Consider the following 25,567-nt stretch of genomic DNA (forward strand, 5'->3'; position numbering starts at 1 on the left):
AATTTTCCACATCAGACTACATCTATTTATATTTTATTTTTTGGGTGGGATTTGTAATCTTTCTACCTTAACATATTCACTCCTAAGATGAACACCGAGGCATTACTCCTATGGTAGGCTGCAGGCACTCAGCTCAGCTATTCTGTGCTGCTTCCACTTGCCTCTCTGACCCCAAAACTGATCTCACTTTTCCACAGTGTAGGGGGATATACATTCCTAACTTTTCTTTTTTCCATTGTATTTAATTTGTATTCTGGAAGTAAATAGTACAGATACTCCCACTACCTCCCATATTCAGCTTCCAGTAATGTTTCTCTCTGTACACTTCTAACCCTGCAAATACCTCCACATCTCTGCACATGTCTTAGCTGAACTGCAGCCTGTGCCATTCCATTGAAAAATTAGGGTTCTCCTGGTTTCAAGGAAACTAGAAAACCCCAAAGCATCCCCTGCAAAATCCATGGGAATTACTGGAGCCTGGGATAGGGTTTATCAGAAATCTATTATCACAGCACCCATTAATTCAAGGCAGGAAGATGGATATATAGTTATGGAATTATAGAAAGAATAAAAGGAAAACAATCCTCAAAATTTAAGCTGTCTCAAGACAGCAAGTGTTCGTAAGCATCAGGAGGTTTTTATGACAATATTCCATGGTGTTGGAATATTATGGGCAATTTTTGGTCATTGGTCAATCCCACTTGGGGAGGAAGAAGAGCAATTTTAATTTAAAAACTGCAAACCCCGAACTCTAAAATGCAGTAGAAGTCTCCCATCCAAGTGTTGATCCAACCTAGTCTGTCTTGCTGTGGGAATGCAGATACAGTCTCTGACCAAGAGCAGGGCTGGACACCTGCAGTAGGGATCAGGGCAAAGAAGAGGGCTGTTCTGCAGGGGAACTCCTGAGAGTCACGCTCTGAGAGGACGGCGTACCCTTCATAGCTGTATGTTCACGCTAATGAGTTTAAAAATCCTTTTCCTGTTATTCTACATGAGTTTCTCATTGGTACAAACAAGCAAACTGTGGTTACCCCCACACACACCTCTGCTCATGACCCCTCAAGTGCAGGGCTGTAGGTAAGGAACTAAGTTAATGCATATATGGAGTTATGTGTCCAAATTCTGCTCTATTATGGATTCTCCCTTGAACTAGAGAAGAGTCTGAGGCAGGTAAGCTGCAAAAGTGTGCTCAGAAGCAGAAATGGCAAAGCACTGCCCCGTGGCTTGTAACGGTGACAATTCCTGAATACTCATTCATGTTTGAATTGTTCATTGTGGCTCCATTTCAGCCACATTCTGGCGTGGTTCCCCACAGCAGCGAGCAGCTCCAGCTGAATCTTCATCACGCCTTGAGGAGACCTTGGGCATTTTACCCCACAGAGGGATGACAGATCTGATGCTGCCAGATCATAGCCCTTTCACAGTGACTGATAATCCAACAGCCGTAGTTATGCCTGAGATATCCTATAATTCATGTAGAGGTGTGGAAGGCTGGCGGGAAAAGATCCCTGGGTTTACATGAAAGCAATCATGATTTTTACAGTAGGACGAGCATATGTTACATATCAGGAGACTTTCCGGGAACTTTGGTTAGCTTGCATTGAAGTGTGTATGCATCTGCTATATATTCTAATGAAGCTGCTTGTTCACATCTCTGAAGTGGCTTGTTTATCTCTTTGTAGCTGCTGGGCAGATGCCTTATATTTGTGTGGGAGATTTCTGCAGAAATTTGATGGTACATCTAAGCAAAATATTTTTGCCTGTAAAAGGGCATGTCCTAGTTATCAGATGGTCAGGTTTTCACCATGGGCACACTCCTTTCCCTTGTTTACACCACTGCACTTTCACCTGAGGTGCGCTGTGTTTTGAAAACAAAAGCCTATTGTCATGGAGGAGCCTTGGTATTTTTACCCTTATGTTAATGAGGAATAAACCAAAACCCAGTAAGATTGACATTCCCCAAAGTGCTCGCTAATTACGGGCACCTCCATACCTAAGCATCCAGATTAGGATACCTCGGCTGGGTTTGCAGCAGGGTGGTGTAACTAAGTCTTGTGTATGCTTTGAGTTCACAAAGACCAGAAAATTCAAGCCCACGAGGTATGAAGATGCTCAAACTGAGTCATCAGAAATGAGTGGACATTTTGGTAAGCCTCTATTGCTTGCCAAAAACTGCACGATGACTCAACGTCACGGTCTAAAACAAAATTCCTGAGTTCTGGGAGTTAACTATTAGACCATGTCTGATGTGAGGGAGGGAGAAAAATACAAATCTAGTCAGAAATCTCACTGAGTTGACAGCAGAGCTCTGTTGCAGAGACCACTAAGGGGAGTTGCAAAGGTTCTCATCCAAAGACCTTGGAAGAAAAGACCACCTGTGGGCACCGTGATACATGAAACAGTGTCCTGAGAGGGAGAAGAGCACTAAATGCCCACAGACAAAGCCTCCAGAGGACAAAAGGCAGTATGTCCTGTGTCAGGATATACACCTTGTATCAGGACACAGTATCTGTTTGAACAGCTGCCATACTTGCACTTGCTTCCAACAATTCCATCTCCTGGCTCTATCATGTATTTCTAGCAACAGCACTGAAATTATTTTATAACTCTGGGGAAAAAAAAGTCATCTAAGAAACTTATCATCAAAACCACTTATCAGGCTGAAAAAAGTTGCCAAAGAAGATTTTCTTTTCTCTTTTTACTGTTTTCCTGACAAGCTGGACAGGGGCTGTTTTCTCTTGTGCTGCGAAATCTAATTATATACATACATAAAAAAAATAGACGGCACTAACCATTTGTCTCGCATGACTCACCACTGTCTTTCCAAATGTCATAAATGCTGGCAAGCCAACTGCAACCACGAAACGGATTAGTGTCTCACAAGGCTGCTTGCCTTGATTACAGTCTGGCAAGGATTAGGCTGAGTAATTGGGAGAAAATGGGAGGAAGATTTCACTGAGCATCTGGGATTATTGTGTGCTAGAAACACTGCAGAAGATAAACCACTGAAAGACAACCTAGTGCCTTCAATGGCAACCCCCATCACAGGGCGCCATGGTTTGTAGAGCCCGGAAGGTATGAAGAAACAGAGCATTGTCCAAGGAGAAGACACCCGCACTGGGCAACACCTAAGAACAACGTCTTGAACACAACCATGCCCTGGGACTGGCTTTCTTCTCGTGCACCCTGCTACTGCAGCAGCCACTGAAACCAAAGTCCAAACCTAATCCTATTGAGTCTCTGCTGTCATAACTTGAACTTCTTGCCCCAGATAGACTTTGGGAAGTGTGCTGAATGTGACCACAAGCTACATCTGCATCACAAACAAAAGCAGAGTGCTTCTCTGAGGTTGCCCCTGAATCAGGCTGTCTGGTTCTAACCCAAGAAGTCACATTTAGCCTCGCATCAAAAATAAAAGGCTGTGAAACCGTAATGTGGGCCTCCTGATTTAAAACAAAAAGTGGACCCCTCTCTGGATTACATCTTCACGGCCACCTCCTGCGTAGGGGTGAGGTTGATGCCTGAAAGCCCTGCTCCGGACCAAGTGGTGGGGCCGAGGGTTTCCAGTACACCATGGTGAGACCCCCGGCCATCCTCACTGCAGTGTGCCTCTCACACAGCTGCAGGTGCTGCTGCATGGCAAATACATTTTACTTCCTCACAGACCTCACTGGAAGACTGGGGTCCTGCAGGGTCATACAGCACAGCTTCTCCTCTGCCCTGGGACTGCACATGGGGGGGCAACCACAGATACAGAGAAGCACACCGGGCTGAGTAGAAGATGGGGCCAAAAGAGTAGGGGTCAGTCTCAGAGCACCAGACACAATGAATCTGCTATAGATAAGCTTGTAAAAATAAATAAGTAAATAAATAAATAGATAAACCCTCAAAGTTACTTCTGAAACCCTGGAGAACTTTGAAGAAATCCATCCCTTCACAGCCTGGTGGACAGTGTATTTCTGAAACACAATGTTTCTTAAATACTCTTTCTCAGCTGCCACGGCACTTATGTGCTGGCACGGACCCTGGTGCCAGGACCTCTCTGTTCAACAGGAGCCATTCTCATTTTGATTTTACAACCCCATTTGAACACGCATGCCCGGGCTGTTGAGTTTCCCATCCGGGGAGCCCAGCGCTCGGTCCCATTCACACGCACGGCATTCCCCGCGTGGTTTGAGCCAGGGCTGCTGCCGAGCTGTGCAGCATCCGCGCTTCCACTCTGCTGGCTCCTTCTGACGTACCTGGAGCAAAGGCTTTATCTTGCTGGGTGATGTCTGGATGGTGGTGCCTGATCTTCAGAGAAGATTCACATAGAAAATTACAAATCAGAAAGAAATACTCTGGCAGACAGAAATTGCGTAAATTTTTTTTTTTAAAAAAAAAAGCTCTAGACTGTTTAAATCTCAGACCATCCCATGCTGTGCTGAGGCATTGTGCTCTGCTCTACAAACAGCTGCGTGATGTTTTTGTCTTTGGGCAAATACAACTGTCGTTTATTTTTAGCTTTAATTTAATATCTCCTTTCAAATCTTATCACTGCCCACCCAGATGGAGTGGAATGGACGTAAATACAAAATAACACAGACCATACCTTACACTGAAGAGTGCAGCCAACAGCAAACTAATAATCTTTTTTCCCAGACATTTCATCTCGAATCCAGGAGAGACTTGTTTACTGATGTGATTCATAGCTGAAGAATAAAACGTTGTCTGGCAAGGTTGGTATTTCATATTTTCACGCAAGAATCTCAAAATATTTACAAAACTCAAAGCCTGTCTACACACAATTTTTTGCAGCAAATACCCTTTTTTTTTTAAAGAACATAATTCCCCCCAAGTACATTGCAATAAAATCACAAATATGGTTAGAAAATACTTTAGAGCTGTATAACTTAATTCCTTTGCCAATACAGAAAAAACCCTTTACTAACTTCAGTAACTTGGTGATGCTAAATCCATAGAGCATTCACATACAGAAACCATACCATCACCTGTCTTTTTAAGCTTAACTAATGCTGCAATATGCCTTGCAGCTCCATGGGTGGAAAGTTGAACAGAGCAGTTAAAGCGCTGCTGTTCCACCGGAAAGTGTGGGCTAATTGCCCACGGTTGTGCTGAGAATACGCACCTGATCTGAATATATATGGAAGTGTTTGTAGAAACAGGATATGTTTAAACTAGCAGGATGAGAAACATGCTGCTTCAAGGTGATGGGAAATCAAACTCTGGCAAGGGTGTTTTGCTCCAAAGTTAAGTAAGCCCTGGGGAGATTAAAGGAGCATGTGCTGGAAATTAGATGTTATACTCTAAGGATATTTGTTTTATTTATTTTTAGGATGTGCTTATCTTACTTGGCCATAAAATCTGGATGGCAAGAGAAGGGCTTAAATATAAATGCGAGGTCAGTGAAGGAAGATAAAAAATGAAACAGTCTGGGAGCCAGCGAGCATCATTGCACATGTTGGTGGGTTGTTATGGGCTTGCATGCAAAGCACCAGCAGCTCCTGGCACCTCTGCCCAGCTGTGCCATCTGCCACTGCACAATTGCATCTGCTGGGTCTCAGAAGGAGCAGGAGAGAGGGAAACTTCATTTAAGAGGTTATGATATAAAAGCGGCTGATTCCATCTTGTCTGCTAAGAAGATGAACTCCTATGAGCTGGAATACATAGCTCGTTAGTAGCAGGACAAAACTCCATCTCATCAAACCCTTGTCCTTTTCAGAAACAAATATAAAGAAAGTGGGGAAGGGAATGAAAAACTTGCATCATTGATAAGGACAACAGAAACTGGGGGGGTGGGGGTGGGGGGGTGGGCGGGGCTGGGGGATATGTGTGTGAGTGTGTACATTGCCTTGCCAATGAACTGTACCCGCCCAGCAGATCTCTGTATCAGCTCTTTGCGTTCTCATATTTGTTTTTCCCCTTTCCCCCTGAACATCCAGCTTGCTAATTCTCTCCCAGGCATTCACAGAAAGCAGCGCACCAGGTGCTGTCTCTGTGTGGATCTATAACACAAATTGCTTTATCTAGCCAATAATTTATGAACAAAGTCCAAAAAAATATTTCTGTTGCCAACTGTGTCAGGCTGAACCCTAAGGACCAAAGACCTCCTTTAAAATACTAATAATCTATCTGCTTTTCACTGCCTGATCTGGAATATTAAAACACAGATTTGCCTACTTTTTGGTTATTCTGTTTTTCATAGCTGGCTTCGGCTCTGGCAATCTTTAATTCTGCTGAATGCCTTTGTCATCTCAGTGAGGGAACAGGTACTTTTCTCCCATTTCCATTTTACATGCTTTTGGTGTCTGAGTTTCTGTCACTGACATATCTAAGATGGAATATTCAAAGCTGTGATATATATTTATGTATATGTGTGTGCACACACTAAGAAAACTCTGTACTTAACAAAAGCAGGGTGGCTACATCCTATTTTTCACTCAAAGGACTGCTTTCATGGGAAACCGGGATTCAACATTACAGAGCAGAAGTTAATATTTCTATAATAAAAGGATAAATATTCCTCCTTTTCTGCTTTTTTTCCATGAATTCTATCCCCATCCTTCGGAGAGCACGGTGCTGGAGGAACAGTCTGTAGAGTTTAGTGTCTGTATTAGCTCTGTGGCTGTGCTACACTCAGATCATGCTGTCTGCACCCAGCGGAAAGCCTCTGGTCTTCTTGGATGCAAGGGCAAGTTGCTGGCTCATGTTCAACCGGGTGTTCACCAGGACCTCCAGACCCTTTTCTGCCAAGCTGCTTTCCAGCCGGATAACCCCCAGCATATAGAGTTGCTCCTCTCCAGGTGCAGGACTTTGCACTTGTTGAATGGAATTATTACTATTATTAGCCAAATGTCAGCTGTTCCCTCCTCTCTGTGCATCCTATCCGTGCTGTATGTGATTCTGATAGGTTTTCAGCACAGGTCTGCCTTACTTATGAATTCCCAGGCAGCATCAGTCTAGAGATAAGTAGCTAGGTGTTTACCCAAAGCTATCATGTGCTCCTCTGGGTGCACTCAGGAGGATTTTAGGTCTCTAAGCAAGTTTTCCTTATAGAAATTCCCTGGGACAGTTGTCTTTGACATCTCAGGTACCTGGCCCTCTTTACGTTTTGGCTGCTTGTTTTAATACTGGGTCTATTGTACTTAAACGCTTTAATTCTGCCAAAGCTGCACTTTAACTCTTTGTCAATGGATCTGCTCCAAAGTCTAGTGAAGCTGCTAGATCAGGCTCTAAATAAAGCCTCTTTTCTTGCTCAGAGAAGGTATTTGCCTGAAGGCTTTGCACATATTTGCAGCAGAGGCACTAAGGGAATGATGCCCATGCTGGGTTGCACAGGATCAGAGCCCCATGGCCCTGCCCCCACATCTCTTGCTGCTTTGCCAGAGTACTGCCTGTGTGCACACACTAACGCTTATTTTAGTCAAATTCGGCTGCTAGAGACAAACCTGTCGGCTACATTTAAGCTGACCTGGGTAATTTTGACTGAGATGCCTAGGAAGCTCCACAGATAGCTCAGTTGGAGAGGGGGGAAGAGCAGGCTCTGGCAGATGAGGGGTGCTCAGCAGCTGGTGAGAGGTATCCCTCTTCTCTCTCCAAAGGTGGTTACAGAGATGTCCCCTTTTAATCCAGCTGGACAGTGCAAAAGGCAGGGACAATATTTCTTCATACAAGCCTGTGTTGGTTTATTTGACCCTGACTTATGCTAGATAAATATGATTTATGCTAGATAAATATAGATCAGATTCAAAGAATTGGTATTCAGACTATTTATTTAGTTTTACTAAATCAGTTTTAATCAAGTTAGATAAGAAAAATCTGAATATAGAAAAGGAACCAGATATAAACAAGAACACAGGTTAGATGTTCTGACATCTTTTCTTTTCTTTGCAGAACTACCTTTTTCTGATTATGTTGATGAAGTTTTCATTTATTCCATAGATCTGAAGTGACACCATCCATAGCCACAAAGCTGGTATTTCCCAAATCAGGCACCTCTAGAAAAGCAGATTAAAGACAGAGTGACCTTCAGGTTTTCCAGGACATTAGTGGGAGGCACTGTCATGTTTGAGTCCAACAGCTGACGCTACCTGAAGCAAAGCTTTACTCTTTGCATCGCACCGCTCAGGCTGTGCAACTCTGCTTTTGAAGCCAGGAGAGCCCACCCAAAGAGAGCCCTGCTGTGCACCGAGGTCCTGCCCTCCTCTCGCTGGGCAGAACACCGGCATGCTTGAACTTCAGCAAGACCCCTACAAGGAGAGCTTAGTTTGGAAGAGGACCTGTGGGCTTGCTTTATCTCAGCTTCCTCAAGCTGATTCAAAAGTCTCCTTAGTTGAAAAAGCAGCTTGCATGATGATGTTTGCCTGAGTTCCTGGTGCTCCCGAAGCTGTGAGCTGCCCAGTTCAGTCTCTGTAGTGCAGGTTTTGCTCTTGTACATTTGCAGAGATTTAGCTACAACTCAACTCCCCAAACACAAGCCCTGAACGTGCATTTCCCAAAGCTTCATCCTGGGGAACAGGTCCCTTTGATGGGTCATCAGATCTTAGGCCGTCAGATGTTTTTTTCTAATTTATTGCAGAATATTAAAAGGTATATGAAGATGATTTTTCTGATAATTGGATTTTTTTTTTTTTTTTAGAGTTCACGTTGCACAGAGCAGTAATGGAGAGTATCATATGCTGTTCCTTTTTTAATGAAAACACAAGATGTCCTCAAGGGCTGCTTTAATTAGAGCAATTCAAGCACTTTCCAGTAAGGTGACTGCTTGGGAAATGCTTCATTAAAAAGAAGCAAATACTTCATTAAAAAGAAGCAAAAATATTATAGAAATAGAGACCCTCCCCACCCACCCCAAAAAAAAACAAACAACAAAAAAAAAAACATAAAAAGAATTATTGGGGAACAGAAAGCAAAACAGAGTTTCTGGTAAAAGAAAAAAACCTGCAACAGTCTAGGGTCCCCCCACTCTGCCCAGTTTGGACCCAGCTGTCCTACCCGCTGCCCCTTTGGATGTTTGACAGGTCTTGGTCTCACATAGTGTCATGTTAAAGCCTTTAATTTTGGTAAAACAAAATGCTATTTTTCTGGCTAGTGCTTGGTATGATGGCCTTAAGGGAACTTTAAATGTTCATTTTCTTTACCAGAGTTCAGAAATACTTAGCTCAAGTCAATTAAGTTTCTAATTAAACATGCATTAGAAAGAGAATTTGCATATGAAATTTCTCCATATTTTTATTAAGAGACACAGAAGTCAGTAAAGTGTGGCAACCCCTATGTTACGACAAATTAAAGCCCAAGAACATTTTTAACCTTTGCTTGTGAATTGCATGACTCACAAAATTGAAGATCTCAGAGCAGAACCCTGCAACCTGATTTCTTTTTCCCAATGTGTTGATTTATGTATTGACCATATTCCCCAGGTTCCTCTGATAGAAAGGCTGTCAATTAAAAAACAAGCAGCATTTCAGTTGTGGGCGCTGTGCTTCTGTGGATTGCAAAGCCAATATATGCAATTCTGCAGCTAGGCTGTTAAAGCAAGAGCGTGTTCAGTAATTGATTTGTGCCAGCATCCTCTGCCACTTGAATGATAATACTTGTTTTAACCAGATTGGTCTCAAAAACTAGAATAAGCCTGGCAAAAAATGCCTGAATAGAACCATAAAAGAAAGGCATGATAAAAGAAAGCATTACTGTCTCCTCTGTACAACGTCTTGAGCGGATCTTTAGACATTTGGTGTCCAGAAGAGGTGGCTGATGATGTTGATTTTAAAAAAAGACTTCAGTCTACTTATTGGTTTATGCTTACTCAAAACACACAAAATCCCATTGCAGTGGGATAGCAGGTTACAGAAAACATTTCTGTTAGGAGGATGAGTCTGAAACCCAGTATTTCATGCTTGATAGCGGGGAAAAGGGAAACTTATTTCTGACTCTTCATAAACTTTATTGCATTTAGTAAGAAAATGAAAAATCCCACTAAAAAGCAAAAATATTTTTAGTTTGGTTGAAAAATAAGCCACATACAGTGAAAACCAACCACTTCTAAAGTGGAGACAGGGTTATTTTATAAGGATAAATTAATCTCAGGTGAAATTGCTTTTCTGTAAGACTGAATCTATGTGAAAGCAATAAAAAGAAAACCCAGTGCTCATATCTTTTCAAAGAAGAAAAATACCCTTTCTAAACTCCTTAGGTGGAGGTACCTAGGAGTGCTTCTTCACTGGCTTCTGGTGTAACATAAAACAACAAAAATATGTTACCGCAGCAATGTGAGAATTCATTGCTGAGGCAGAAGTGGCTCATCAGAGGTAAGGAATTAGCAAGAGACAATGCTCACCCAAAACATGCTGCCAGGTTACCCAGGCAAGCCCGTGAGCTTCCATCAGTGCAGACTAGAAAATGTATTGATTGGCTTTGAGTGTAAGATTAAACAAGCAGCAATTCTCTGTGTATAATTTATAGGTTACTAGCAACAACGTCCCACTTGGCTATTCCTTCTGTGTCGCAGCACTCTCCAGACTATCAAGCTGCAACAATGTCTTTTACCATCTCGTGTCAGCATACTCTTCATGCCAGTCCCTCTGCTGCCTTCCTCTTATCCAGGGCATGCATTCTGTCTCTCTTGCTTCTTCCTCCCTCCCCTCTTCTTCCTCGGCTGCTCTCTTTTCATTGGCTCTCAACCACTTAACAGAACCAGCCACAGCTGCACCTTACCTACATCAGCCAACCCACCCCCCCTGAAGCCAGCCCACAGCTGTATATTATCAATGATAATTAACCCACCTTCATTCCACTACACTTCTGCAGTGGCATCCTTCTCCCACAACTCACCCTCATCTCTATCAAGGATAAATGTGGTATAAAAAAGCTGTGGCTGGAGTCAATCTATATTTTTAATTTCAAACTCTGACACATGAAAACCAGCCTGTTTTGACTGTGTGGTGCTTGGATTTTAACTTTACCCTCCCAGTTCTGTGTTTAAGCAAAAAAAAAAAAAGCCTGCTTTGTAAAGATTTAATTTCCTGTTCAGCATTCTTTATCTCTTTAGATGGGGCCTATTGGTTGGCAAAACCACTGGGAAATGGGAAACCCAAAGACTTATTTTTTCTAAACTGAGAAACAAATGTTTTAATTTTTTTATCCGAAAGTAGGTAGAAACTAGTTTTGGTGAACAGAGGAACAGAGTAAGCTTTTTCAGATGCTCTTCCACAGCTATCTGAGTGTCATCTCCTCCCAGCCACAGCTCTTACCACCAGATCCCCACATAAGGAGGCATTCCTGGCTAAGCCTCATGAAAAAGGCCATGAACAGCAGGAGACGTTTTTTCTTTCCTCCTCAAAGTGGGGGAAGTTGCCTGATTTCCCAGAGAAGGGTTGGGCTCAACATCGCTCCATGGTTATGTCCAGCAGCTTCCCATTCCCAGCTGTTTCTGGATCACATTTCCCACACGCCCAGGTCTCCCTTTGCATCACAGTGGGTTTAAAGGCACCAAACTCAGACAGAAGAGTGCCTGAAAGAGGATAACAGCACTGTGAGATGAATGCTCTGAGTGTTCCTGAGCACCCTTGCTAAAAAGCACCTTGTCACCATACTCAGCAATTTTCCAGTGTTCTGCAAGCACCTGGACCCACGGACCCGCAGGTCCCTGCCAGCCATGATGAGTGGTGGGAACTCGGTGTGAACAGGAACCGCACCAAAGCAGAAGGGTTTGGAGAGCATCCCCCATCCCAGCCTGGTTCCCCAGACTCTGCCTTCTCAGCAGGTGTATAAGGTGAGGTCCTGCTTGAAAGGTTTGAGCATCAGTTCTAAATGATAAACCTAACATGAATTGGATTAGACCACCACTGAAAAACTATTAGGATCCTCTTTCTTTGTTAGATGATGAGCTCCCTAAAGACCCTTCCTACTAAAAGCACAGGGACACACGGGCTTCCAGTGCTGCCTAGGTACAGCTTTCAAAGCCATACATTTGGGCTTGTGTACTTAAATCCCTTTATGGCACAGCCATCGACCTCTAAGTCACTGGGACTCTTTGGGAAGTGACTCACATTTCAAAAACACATTTTCAGTGTTGAAAAAAAAAAAAAGTGGGAAGTTTAGTTTTCCTTTTTGCCTACAGGAATCCTTTAGCAAGTGCATCAGACAGTGTCTGCCAAGCCTGGTCAGCTGGAATGTCAGCTGGGGATGAACAAATATGGGGGAGGAATTTTCTGGAGTCTGCAGGGCTCCTGTAGGCACTCACAGATCTGTTCATGAAAACAACACAGAGCTCCACAGTAGGACTGACCTACAGCTTTCTGAGCCCTCCCACAGAGGAATACCCACTCCTCTGTGTCCTCTGTGGCATGTTCAGTCTGCTTGTGGCATAGACTATGGTGCCCTATACAGCGCATCCTATGGGCAGCCTTGCAAGCAATGGCCAAAGTGCTCACTGCAGCTTGGAAATACCTAGAGGAAAACAAGCCATGAGTCTGAACAGGGATGCATCAAGGATTTAAACCTACTTACAGCACTCTTTCCTGTCCTGTTCTTGAGACTCCTGATATAAGCCAAAGGCCCCAGTGAGATCTATGGCCGTACTGGTTTTCAGACTCTGCTCCATGAGGCTCTGACTGGTGATCTGCTGCTGTCTTTCCAAATTCCAGTTTACAGTTCCAAAAAACTGTATCACTGCTACAGTATGATCATTTGAATGCAAAACCCACAGCAATGACACACACCTGTGTTAGTAGTCATCAGTGGTCCGCACTCGGGAGCAAGTTCTTCTGCAGTAAAAAAAAAAAAAAAAAAAAAAAAGTCTGAGGCTAAAGGTCAGAAAAAGGCTGAAGATAATCTAGTCTGAGCTGTGCTGAAGTTTCCAGCTCAGTGTCAGACCACACCAATTCTCCTGTTATTCATTGCTCACAAAACAAACCAAAACCCCAGGAGCTTAATATTTTATTCACAACATGAAAAGCTGAGGTTTCATCTTGCCCTTGGCACAATAAATAGACTGACTGAAGCAAGTGCCTACCCCACTTTATTATTGCAAAATGCCCACTAACCCATAATAGGCTTCAGCAGTGTACGGGTGCTGTATTTCTGGCCACAGAATGGGAAGGAAAAATGCAGATTTTTCATTAGTTGCCAGTGGAGATTTATAGTCAGTTGGTTACTATCTCTGAGCTTTCTTCACAGGAAAAGCGATTTTAGTTGTCACTGTGTGTTGCGCTGTATGGCCAAGCCTGGCAATGCAATTAGTGCTAACCTGGAGGTGAAGGGCACGCAGGGACTACCACGATGCTTCTGGCACTAATGGATATTACCACTTACCATTTGTGATCTGGCAGTTAAACATGCTTCCCTCTCAGCTGCGTCAGATATGTAACCATCCGTTTTCAGCTCTCTGCAATCGTTGCTGCCAGAAAAACTACACAATGACAGCACCTGACACAAGCTAGAAGAGATGAATGTTGATTGTTGTTGCACATCTCAATAAATATCTTTACAGTGTCACAAGATGAGCAAAGGTTGGCCCTCAGTAAGTGGTGCTGTATGGAGGACGGTGTGCAGCCGGGGAATATCCAAGTAGGGCATTAAAACTTGAACTCGCAAAGCTGATAATTGCTGCAGCTTGCCTGGGTGCTTAACATGACAATAAAATACTTGTGTGAATGAATGGTTCGTGATAGATAAATGGCAGATGGCAACTGGGTGCGGGAGGTACAGTATGATGCACAAGGGACTGATTAAGAGGAGCTGTAACTTGGACACTTCGGATGCCAGACATCTGGAGCAAGGGGTGAGCGTGCTACATTTCCTGCAAATACAGTACTGTGCACATAATTAGGTCGAGACACACACATATTTATAGATACATTCACAGAGATGTATACAGACACAGGGCTACAGAAGAAATGGTCAAGACCAAACTCTGGCCACAAGACTGAGCAGCCATAGCTGACTTTCATCCACACTATTTGAGGCCAGTCCTCTATAGCAGGGTTGTCTTGGAGAGCTGTGGAGTAAGCCAATACAGCTGTGTGGACCACAGTGGTCCAGTTCTTCAGCTGATTTCCCTGGCCCACTCATTTAGCAGCATAGATGTGCCTTCAGGATTCCTTTTAAACCCGTTCTCCATGGTTTGTTTAAATGTGGAAATAAACAAAAAACCAAGTTTTCAATGTCATCCCCCAGATAAGACTATTAATTATTCATATTGGTCAAGGTTTTGAGTGATCAAGGGACAGAGGACTGGATTCTTGCCATCTCCAAGGGGAAGAAAAACTGGTACTTGAATAGGAAAACATCTTTTAGAGGATGTGCAGTAACCGTGGAAAACGTGAATCCAGAAGCAGCTTTATGAGGGAATGACTCAGATATTGGTCATCCCCAGAAGAGTGGTCAAAACAGTCGGGAATACAGTGATGGGAAAGCACCTGCATTGCAGAGCTGAGGTGACTCAGACGGAGCGTTTCATCTCCAGCCTCTGAGATTTCTGTCCTGTCACACAAGCCCCATCCCCAGGAGCATCCCCGTCCATCCACTCCCCAACCCAGCCAGTCCTTCCCTCCCCAGCAGGTGCAGGCATGGGAGTTTGGGGCTCACACTGAGGTACTTTCCTTCTCCTTCCCAGAGGTGAAATTTCGGGGGAAGGGAGGGTCCTGCTCAATGCAGTGTTCCTTCAGAGTGAAAAACCGCCTTGGCCACAAAGCCATTTAAAAAGCCAGGTGGGTTTCACCCAGCACCATGTGCTGGCATGGTTAGGATGAGGGTGACTGTAGGGGCAGCTGACTCTGCCCTGGAAAAGGTGGGTGATCAAATTAGGTCAAAAACCCTCTGAAGGGGGTGTTTGTAGCTTTAGGGGCTCTTTTTGAGCCAGAACCACTATTTTTAAGGGTTCTGCTATTAACCCATCTTTAATGCCCCATCACATATAGTACCCAGCATGATCATGTAAACTAACCTAACTCAGCACCAGTGCCTTGCAAAGCTAGCATGAGGCAGAGTTAGCCTAAAACCTGCAGGCTGGGACTAGCAACAGCAATATTGGTTTTACTGGTTTTATGGCAGGGAGCTGTAACCGCTGCAGGCACCAGGGCAAGGAAGGGCGATGGGGAAGGTGAGCTCATTCAGCCATGGGACTGCAAGCAAAGAGCCATGGCAGGGGCTCCTCTTACTAATTTTTATTCAACTGCTATAAAGTCTAAGCCTCTCGAAATAAACAGATACTTTTCCAGGGAATTCAATAGCCTTTGGATGCAGCTTTCAGGGTACACGAGCCCAAGTTCTCAGCAAGAATGCACAAGGGTGATCATGCCAGAATGAGAAAGGTAATCTGATTTTGGGAGATTCTCCGTCACCTGTGGCGCAATGCGGCTGATCTGCCCCTCCAGGTAAATGAGTTTTTTTGCTAGAATGTGTCACAGCTGAATTGAAGAGGGTGTAGGTAATTATACACAGTAGCAAATCACAGCCTGTATCTGCTCTTCTACATGACACTCAAGACAGCTTGATTGACATAAACCACTGAAGTGCTTGTTTTCACTTTTCATATTTATTTATGTCTTTTATATGCACATTCCAGGGGTAAATACAGTGACATTTTGTACTGTGAACTGAGATTGAAGGCGCCAGCAGCTGGCATAGCCAGGCTGGAAGAGTCTCACAGGTTGATTAGAGCAGGAGCTTTCTGATGTAACTGTTTGCCCTGCTGACCTATTTAATTAACTGTCTCATTATCAGCAAACCAGCCAGGAGCCATGTATCATTTGTGGGAATATCTTCCCCAGATATGCAGCCTATGGAGAAATAAAATCTGTTGCTTTGGCATCTCATTTTACTGCTGATATATACAGCTGTATGTCTCCAGCTGGCCACGGAAGGATGAGAATTAAATTTGCAAATCTTATAGCACATTTCCATTTGACAATGTTAAAAGAAAAAAAGGAGATGTTTCATATAGGCTTAGTTCCATGTAAGATTGTCTCCTCCTTAGGAGGACAGACCTGGCTGGATGGCACCACCATTCACTGGGAGTGTGACAGTGCTTAGGTCTTACAAAAACCATGTGGTCCCCAAGTACCTGAGATGTGTCCTCTGCACCAGGTATGACCTGCAAGGTAAAGGGAAGGCTCAGGCCACGCACAGGACAACTTTCCCAAGGTCCAGTGACTGAGAAGCTAAAGAGGAAAGTAAAACATTGGGGTCAGCTCAACCTTTGGTTGAAACATTTCATTTTGATCTCACTAAAGGAGAACTGAAAAATATGGGCAAAATCAAAGCATTAGTATTACACAATATGTTCTTTCCAATTAAAAAAAAAAAAATCAGTGGAAAATTCCAACAGCTTTACCAATGTGGCTTATATCTGCTGGAGGCAAATCCAGCAAGAAATGTGCCAGCTGACCACGCAGTGTGCAGGAGTGCCAAGCCCAAGAGCAGGCATGCCTGCTTTCTTCCAAAAGAGGGAGAACTGAGGCAAGCATATGGTACCTGCCCCTGAGCTGAGCGCAGGCCAAGCATGTAGAGGACTTGTCATCATCATGTAGTCCTTTACAACTGCAAATTCATTTTTATCTTGTGGCAGCATCGGGGAGATCTGTATACCATAAATGGAATCATTACATCTCAGTAATACATTCTCTTTCATTTCCTACTGGATGATTCATGTAGTTTTTAACCAAGCCAAAGAACCTCTCTTCATTTAAGCACGATCAAATAAAGGCAGTGAAGACCACTTCAGTGCTTATGAGTTTCTATGAAGGTAGCGTCCCACACTTCAGCCCAGCAGACGTGGTCCCAAACACTAACAGAACCTGAGCTGCCACACAGAAACAACATGGAAACAGGCACGAGGCCAGGCAAGCCTGGTTGGAAAGCAAAATACTTGATTTTAGGAAAACTGGGAGGAGTGGTCGGCAGTTGCTTTTGTTCTCAACTGCCAAGCTATCAGTTACTTCACAATAAGCCTTTCTCGCTTCTCTCTCTTTCTCTCTATCTCTTTTTAAATCTGCCCTTAGCCCAGGAAAGTTTCATTAAAACTATACTACTCCCAAAACTTTGTTTAATCATCATCCCTTGACAAAAATCACAGTTTGGTGAAACATGTTAATTGACAGATTCTTTCCTTTTGCTTATGATTTCTGCTCAGGTTGGTGGCTGAGCCATGGGCAGGACTTACCAGAGGAGACCTGGCTGCAGCAGATGGTGGTTTTGATCTTTAAGTCTTGCTCCTTCAGCCCCCTCTGAAGAAGGGCATTTCTCACCCTCTCCATCACCGCTATATTATAAAACATTACATGAAGAACCTGTTCCAACAAAACTCGTAAACACACAATCGCTTTAAGCACATGGTTAGTTGTCTTGTGATGAAGAGATCAGAGATGCTGCACTGATGGAGTCCTCTTCAGGGAATCACTGCTCCACGGTGATCCATGGGAACTCTGCTTTTCAGCCCACCGAAGTGGTGTGACTACAGATGTGTTCAGAGCTGTTCTGCTCTAACATAAGCACCTAACAGGGTAGTGGGACTATTTATAAGGATTAATGTTAAGCACATGCTGAATTATTTATTGCATCATTGCGGGCTGGGTGGTGGCCATGGGAAGAATTTTCTTCAAAACAGAAGGAAAAGTCAATTGCTCTGTGATGGGGCTGAGGATCAGCCCTTGAATGTCCTTGCGGCCTTCCAAGAAATGCTGGTGTTCAGCAAGCAATGCTGTTTGCAGAGCAGTGCAGGTGTCCAAGCGGTGTTACTGCAGGTGCTTTTCTTTTACAAATTTCACACTATGCTAATGAGACCCCAAGCATCAATGTTTTGACCCTGTTGGGCTAAATTCAGCTTCTAATTACATTTGTACAAATACCTCTGAAAATTTATGCCCGTTCTGTCATAAACCACTAGTTTTTCTTAACCGTGCTCTTCCATGGAAGTTATTGCAGTGGGAATTCTGCCTGTTCCCATGCAAGCTTCAGACAGGATCCAACACATTTGAGGGTTCGATCACTCTTCGGTGAAGTGGGTGTTCTGTAGTGGGGACCAGCATGGCCACAGACATGTTTTAGCCTGTCTTTCAGCACTGTCTAATTCATTAAACTATTCAGCAAGGAGGTTTTACACCTCTAATGTCCAATGAGATAATTTGCAGAGAGATCTAGAAATCCTCAAAGTAGATAAATAGTCATCATTGGATTGACTTCTGATCATTTTAGAATGAATTCTCCCATAAAGTATGCACCAAGTAAGTTCAGCATTCAGTCTGTTCTTCCATGCTGGGAAATATAAAAGACAAGATTAAAGATGGAAAACATTCATTGCAAATTCACGGTGATGATGAGGGATGAAATCCAGAGCATCCTTTTCCCTGAACAGACATCTCCATTATACATCCTAAGGATGACATTTATTTAGCCATTTAGCAGGATGAGGCAGTGTGCTATCCTGATGTCACACTCATACACCCGGTGGCTGAATGACTAAACCTGCGCAGCCAGGGGTGTTCAGACCACACGTTGCACCTCCAAAATGAGAATTTCCCCTTCCACCCGGGAGATGGCACTAAGGCACTCACACAAAAAGCATCGCTCCAGCCTTACGGAAAATCTGTTTTCCCTGAAGTTGTGTGTGGGGGAGAAAACCTGCACGATTTGCATTCACTGGGTTGTGCACCTTGTGACGGGACCAGCTGAGTGTCCTAAAAGGAAACACGTTTCTGACTGATCTGTGGATACTATCACTCGGATTTGAAGTGGATTGTCCTTCTCATGGCTCCACTGAGTTTCCCACCAGAGAGAACTGGTGGATCAGAGCAGCCTTCATCCAGGGATGTCCCGCCGTTTCGGACATAGGGCAGCACTGAATGCTTTAAAGAAATATGCCTAGGGTCAACCATAGCAATAGAGAGGCAACAAGATCCTGGAAAACAACTCCTAACCTCCACTAGCCACAGTCAGCCACAGTTTGACTCATGCCCAGCTTATTTCTCTGCACTGGGTTGTTTATTTTTCCCTTGGACTTTGTTGCTAGTGTAAAACCTGATGCTGTCCATACAAATGTTGCATCCCTTTTTGAATTCTGTTGAGCTCACAGCGGTTGTTACCATGTGCCATGAGCCAGGTGGTCCAGAAAAAGGACTGAAAAGGGATGGTGTTGAGGTAATGCCAGTATTATCTAGAGCTTCTCACCTCTTTTTCACCCCAGCAGTCTTCCATGTTAAGCCTATGTCACTCACATGAAGAAGCTCCATCCAACGAAAAACAGCAGCATCACTGGAGGCACCAGGGAAATAGGGAAGCTGACTCTGTGGCTGCTCCCTTCTGTCATCTGGAAGTATTAGCAGGCAGCTCAGATGTCCCCCATTAATTTTCACAGCAGGGAGTTGGGGGGCGAAAAAAAGCATCAACAGCAAGCACTGCATGTCAGATAACAGGCCAATATTGGGAAGGGGCAATGAGGGCTAGAGAAAATTTTGGGAAGAGAAATGGCAGGAGATGGGGATGCAACAGGCTGGATCCTGGGCATGTGGGCTGCAACATGTGAGTGCAGGTTTTAAGAGCCCTATCTCCAAGTCTGGTCTCCAAAGCTGGAAAGTGCCTGAACAAGCATACTGCCAGAATACCCAGGAAGGACATTTATCTTCAATATCAGCAGCTTCCTTCCTTCTCCCTGGCACATGGTTAAGGACCAGGTTAGCAAACCCAGCATCTGTCTGCCTGATTGAATATCCTCATTAGTGTGCCTGACGGGGTGTATCACAACCAGATATTCTGAATCAGGCATTTGTTTCCACCATGGTTGCCCATTTTGATTAGCATTTAGCAACGTGTCTTTCCTAGTGAAGATGCCTTGAAATTACCTTGTATATGTGCCCCAAGCATTCATCTAGACACAGCCCTTGTCAGTGTAACAAACGGTTGTAGCACAGCAGTGTCAAAATCAGCTTGAGGAGCCTGTCTCCACCATGGGGAGGCAGGATAATGATGTCTTTTCAAAAGAGAAGATATTGATGAGGCTATGGGGTTAATTTTAGATGGTGCGAAAGTACATGTCCCATTAAGAACTTCTCTATTCTCATGGTCTCGTTCCCCAAAGAAACCAAACTTTGTCTCCTCAGGAGCCTCTCATATAAGCAAGTATTTTTTCCCTATTTTTGTTAAAGGCATTTTCCTTATTTCTACCCTCCAAATTCTGCAGCCACTAGTCCACTACACTTGGCTACAGTGGAAATAGCCTATACCAACCAAACACTGCACGGGCTGTGATCAGCAGTGTCCCATGCCAGAACCGGGAGAGGGGGCAGCTTTGCAGAATAACTGGACCCTTGTACCTGTTTGGAGCTTGGCCTTGCCAGATGTCGTTTTGCTAAATCCCCCAGCACTTCTCTTCTTGCAGGGAAACGCAGCCATGCACATGACTTTCCTAAGGTCCTGCAGCAAGATAAATGTTAAATTCGCCATGGGAAAGTGGTGATGGGTTGAAACACCTGCAGAGTATAGAAGCAGGAGAGGTGATTCCCTTTGATCTCAAACTCCTTAGGGCAGGGACCATCGTGCTGCTCTGTCTACACAGACCCTGTCACCATCGGGTTTAGGTATGCTTGATATTACTGTAGAATAAGTCATTTGTTGTCATTATTATTATCTTTTGATATTTTGGCTGTATCTCTAACGAATTTCTTGCTTATCCCTGAATGTTGCAAGGATGTCTCATTAAAAGTCATACCTTTCAGGCACTAGGAGAGAATTCTCTACACCATCTACTCCGGGCTAATTTCGGCATCGATTCAGAAGACCCAAAGTCAGACCACTAAAGCCACTGGGCTGAGCAGAAAGGCTGTGATGGGCACTGCCCGGCCCGGGGACATCAGCCCTTCCCAGGTCTCAGACTGGTGGCTCTGCATTGCCATCTTCAGGCTGGGAGCAGCCTTGCTCCTTCCAGAAATCCTAGAAATCTCCCGAACAAACACAGCAAACTCAATTCCAGCTTACCCAGCCAGCACTAGTTGAAATTGGCGGCCAAACCCTGGAAAAAGGTGTTAAATACAAAGGAGGGGAGGAAGCTCTGCAAGGCTGGTACTCGGCTGCCCTGGATAACAGGGGTATTTCCCTCCCTGCAAGTGTTTAGAGACTAAAGGCTTTAGAGAGTAAATTGACACAAGCAATGCTGTTTTAACACACACTACTTTTTGCTGTGAGACAAAGTTTGTGGGCAAGTTTTCTTTAAAGTATATAAATTGAAACTGCCTGAGTGATTTTAGCTTTGTAGCCTTCACTGTCCCCAAAAAAGCCTTTTTCTGACAATGATAAAAGCTCAGGTTATTGGGAGGTTTTAATGATAATACGTGTTTAAAAAGGTCTCTGCCAAACATTTCACATTTGATAGACACAGTGGTGGGTTTGGAAGAGAGGAGGTTTCCAGGCTTTCAAGGTCTCTGATGGACAATATCACATAGACAGCTTGGAGGGCTGAGGAGCTGTAATCACAGAACAGCATAGGTAACACATCCTAAAATAAATCGGAAAATCATGGAATAATGTAGGTGTCCTGGCCCAGCAGGGCCAGCTTAGATGGGGTTGCCTCAGACCTTGTCTCGTCACCTCATGAACACCTCCCTAAGATGCCCCCACCTCTGTGGTCTCCAGATAGTGTTTGAGCACCCTCATGGTGAAAAATATCCTCCTAGTAAGATCTGGTTGGAAAATCACTTTCTAGGAAGCCAGAAAGTCAGAAAAGGGATCTTTGAAGGTCATCTAGTCCAACCTCCTGCAACGAGCAGGGACAAATGCTGCTACTCAGAAGAATATTCCAGCAGCAAAACTCTGCCATTTTGTCTCGGGTCTCATGATAGTATGCACCAGGTCTCACGACTGTTTATAGTTTTTTCCACTGCCTCAGTCCCTGAAATCCCACCTTTACTCCCAGCTCTCAGTGCAAAACAGGTAATCATCCTGGTACTTACCATGGCCACCTGTAGCACCACTCACTGGGCTGTGTCCATCACAATTGCTTTCCCAGAGGACAGCCCTGCAGCAGAGATTTGAGATGACCAGTTCAGCCTCTGCAAGACGATGCTGTGGCTGTCTTTGTGCTCAGATACCCAGCAGTTCCTGCAGAGAACATGGAGAAGGGGATTAGTAGAAGACTCCTCTTCTAATGTGCATCAGGACAGGGGACCTGCCTCCCCTTCTGCAGCAGTTGACCACCCAGCTGGGAAACTGTGTAGAGCAAATGAAAGCACATGCCGATGGCACTAGAGAGAAGGGGAACAGCCTGTCTCCCATCAGGAGTGGCACAGATGCTGCAACACACATAGCTGCCATTGGGACAAATCTCCCACCTAGATCAACCATTACACAGGCTCAGGCTCCAGCCCACACATCACTCTAGGATCGTAGATCAAAATCGAGACTTCAACACAGAGCTGAAATATATGTGTGTGTTAGGGGGAGGTGGGGGGGTGAGGCAGCAGGGTGGAATTGCCTTTCCGGTGAGAAACGAGAGCTCAGGAGCAGTTTATGCCTGCTTGTTCATAGTGTGCGGATGAGTCACGTTGCAAACAGCTCCTGCCCCGTCTGATTTAAGAGCCCTTTCCCAGGGGAAGCCCAGGCTTGGAAATGTAGAGATGTGCCTCCTGCCCCCAGCCACACAGGGAACTCAGTATCTTCTTTGCCTGGGGATGAGGCTGTCCCAGAAGTCTCCCTGCTCCCATCAACCCCATGCAAAACTTCAAGAAAAGGCTGAGCAGGCTTTGAGAAAGGATTTGGCCCTGAGGGAATTCACTTGAGCTTGTTGCATAACATGGACACAGAGAAATATGCTTGAGAAACACTTTCCAATCCCAACCAGCCCCAAAACCTCCCTGCTTTACTTTTACCCTGTTCCCACTTCCACCAGCTCCCCTCTCCCACCAGCCCACCTCTCCCTTACTGGCTTAAGTGGTCGTCTTCAGCAAAAACATGAGAAAGGCTCTTATTTACTGTGCAGTATCCAGCATGGACACCTGGCCAGTGCTGGAAATCTGACTTCTCCAGTCAGGGTCAAAGTAGTCTAGTGAAAGAGAGTCTAAATAAAAGACTTTTTTTGGTCTCTATATCTTGTATCTCACAGTCTGAGTGCTCCCTCTCCTGAGCTCCACTGGCTGTTAATACTTTCAGTGCTCTTGTCTGAGCTACCACAATCGAAGGGTTCGCCAAGGGAACATGCAAGAAGCACTCCTCTGGTGTAGATAAGGTCTTTTAGACAAGATTCTTCAGCCTTTTATGTATGAAGGAAGTCACGCAAGGCAGATCTGGAAATGGTATCTTGTGCTCTTCCCTTCTGGACACTGACTTGTCAGCTGGTGTATATTTTCCCCTACTGTACAGATTTTCTCTGTCATCATGCCAGAGCAATGTGTCTCCACTTTATTTAATCAGAGACTAAACCAGGGAAGAGATCCAGGGTCTACTTAACTCCCAGGTGAGGACCATCACATTTGCTGTGCAATTGTCCCCAGAAATCCCTGTAGGAGCTGGTCTGAAGGGGCGCCATATCCTATCCTATTCTCCAGAGATGCCCCATCTATATGTTAATAGCCTGAATGTGTGTCCCTCTGACTGAGCAGATCTGCTCGTGGAGAAACGTGCTGCCACCTCACAACAAAGCAGGGAGGATGCACAAAGAAGAGCTGCCAATTGAAAACATTTTGGATTTTCTGTATATTTAAAAAATGACACATTCATGTAATAAGTCATTAGTGAAGTATTTTCGTTGCTTTCATTGATGCTGAGCTTACAGGTATTCCACACGTGCATGACCATGTCAAGCTGTTCATGCAACCCGAGCGGCCACAGCAGCAGTTCCCGTGCTGTGACATTATTTCCAGGAAGGCCACATCCAGCAGGGCTGTGCTGCATGGGGTGGCCCATATGGAAACTGGGATGAAAGAAATATTATTTACAACACTCCAACCTTTTCTGGAAGATAATTGTTTTTCTCTGTCCTGCTTCTCCCCACTGATGGGCAGATGGTTACAGGGCCTTTGTGGATCCTTCCTGTGTCATTCACCTTCTCTTCACCTTCCCCGGTCTCTGTCTGAATTAAATTTAAAAAATGAAAGCCAGGCTGACGGCTGTAAGTCACCTGCATGAGGCAGCTGCCACAATCTCCATTAGTAGGTCAGTACCTTCTGCCAAAACAGATAAGCCCAGGATCATGCTCCTGTTCTGCTGAGCAACACGCCGCCTTGCCCGGCACATCTCCTGGATGAATTGCTGGTAGGTGGCCCAGCCCAGGGCCAGCTTCTGCCTGTGCAGCAACATCCCTGAGAGATAGGAGAAGAGGGTGCATTAGTGGGAAGCACCATCAATTACTCACCCAAACTACCCCTGGGTGGGAACAAGCAAACAGTGACAAGATGGAGCCTCAGCTTGCATAAATCAGGGGAGACTGGTGCACGTCAGCAGATCTCTGCTGAGGTGCATCAATTTTGCATTGATTTGGTTCATGAAGCCAGTAGGGGAAGGATTTATGATGCCAAGCAACTGGAAGGAGCCATGCTGTCTCCACATTGCCCTGGAGTGCTAAACAGGAGCTGAGACCCTCTGCAGGAGGTTCATGTATGAAAGGGAAAGACTTTGAGGTAAATACTGCACTGCTGGGCTACACAGGGGCAGAGCAGGAAGGGAAAAGCCCACAGTAGTTTTGTCATTAACACAAGACAGATTCAGGTGGGCTTGACAAGGAGATGCTTGAAGCTTTCAGATGTTGAGTCTAGACAGACTGTCCAAATAGACACACGTTCATGTGAGCTCCTCCTCCAAACTCTCCTTCTAGCGAGTAGAGAAAGAAAACCTGCCAGGGCTTACTTCACCTCATCTTCAAGGTGGCATTTAAGCTACACGAGATGGTTCCCTGTCTTTCTCCTCACTGACTATGAAAGGATCCAGACACAGACAGACCATGCTGGGAGAGGTGAGCTCAGGGAACAGAGAAGAAATCTCGGCTCATGTCATCCTGTTTGATTCTCGAGCATTGCTGAGCAATGCTGCCCTCTTCCCGCTCACGCAGGAACGCAGAGGGAGATCTCCACTGCTTTGGAAAGGTTGAGCATGGCTGGGTGATATTTGGTGACTACTTTGTTTTCCTGACTTCCATCAGCATTTTAATCCATGCGAGCAAGCTGTTAAATGGCGTGGCTAAGGGCTGGCTACCAGCTCCTTTGCTGCACTTGCTGCCAGACAGGTATCTCTAGCAGAAGGGCACTACAAGCTGCTGGTTTGAACCACCCAAGTCCCAACATGCTCAGTCACAGAGTGCTTTTGCCTCCCTTGCTCCTGTTCACAACCTGCAACACAGGGTTAACTGCATCTCCCTCTATCCCAAAGGAGCTGTGAGGATAAAACCCTTAGAGATGTTGCAGTGCTGATGCCTTACTAGCAGGGGCTCTTCACGAGCATGGCTCTGCAGATGTTTCGAAGACTGCAGCTCACTACATCTGCACTTTGAGCTGGCCTAGGAGCTGCATATTCATGGTGACAGGGTGCTGTGCCCATGCTGCTAATCATTGCCAGGCTGAGCCTGGCACCGATGCTTCATCAGGATGCTGCC

General features: G+C 44.8%; 1 protein-coding gene across 14 annotated transcripts in view; it reads right to left on the minus strand.

The window, feature by feature from the left end:
• Window positions 1–6,224: 6,224 nt before the first annotated feature.
• LOC308069030 (uncharacterized protein) overlaps window positions 6,225–25,567 on the minus strand; it is a gene marked incomplete at both ends in the record, with an annotated part of 42,421 nt that continues 23,078 nt past the window's right edge. For 7 of the 14 annotated variants that reach the window (XR_013930241.1, XR_013930242.1, XR_013930243.1 and 4 more), the window contains one exon: window positions 6,225–24,281. Coding sequence is in view for 1 of the 14 variants with exons in the window: in XM_080400706.1 (XP_080256832.1) it covers window positions 21,960–22,086; window positions 24,101–24,281 (308 nt within the window). The remainder of the gene's footprint in view (window positions 24,282–25,567) is intronic. The other 7 variants (XR_013930248.1, XR_013930249.1, XR_013930250.1 and 4 more) reach the window with 7 other exon arrangements.

This window comes from Falco punctatus (genome assembly GCF_963210335.1).
Source record: "Falco punctatus genome assembly, chromosome: 1".
In the NCBI taxonomy this organism is placed as follows: domain Eukaryota; kingdom Metazoa; phylum Chordata; class Aves; order Falconiformes; family Falconidae; genus Falco; species Falco punctatus.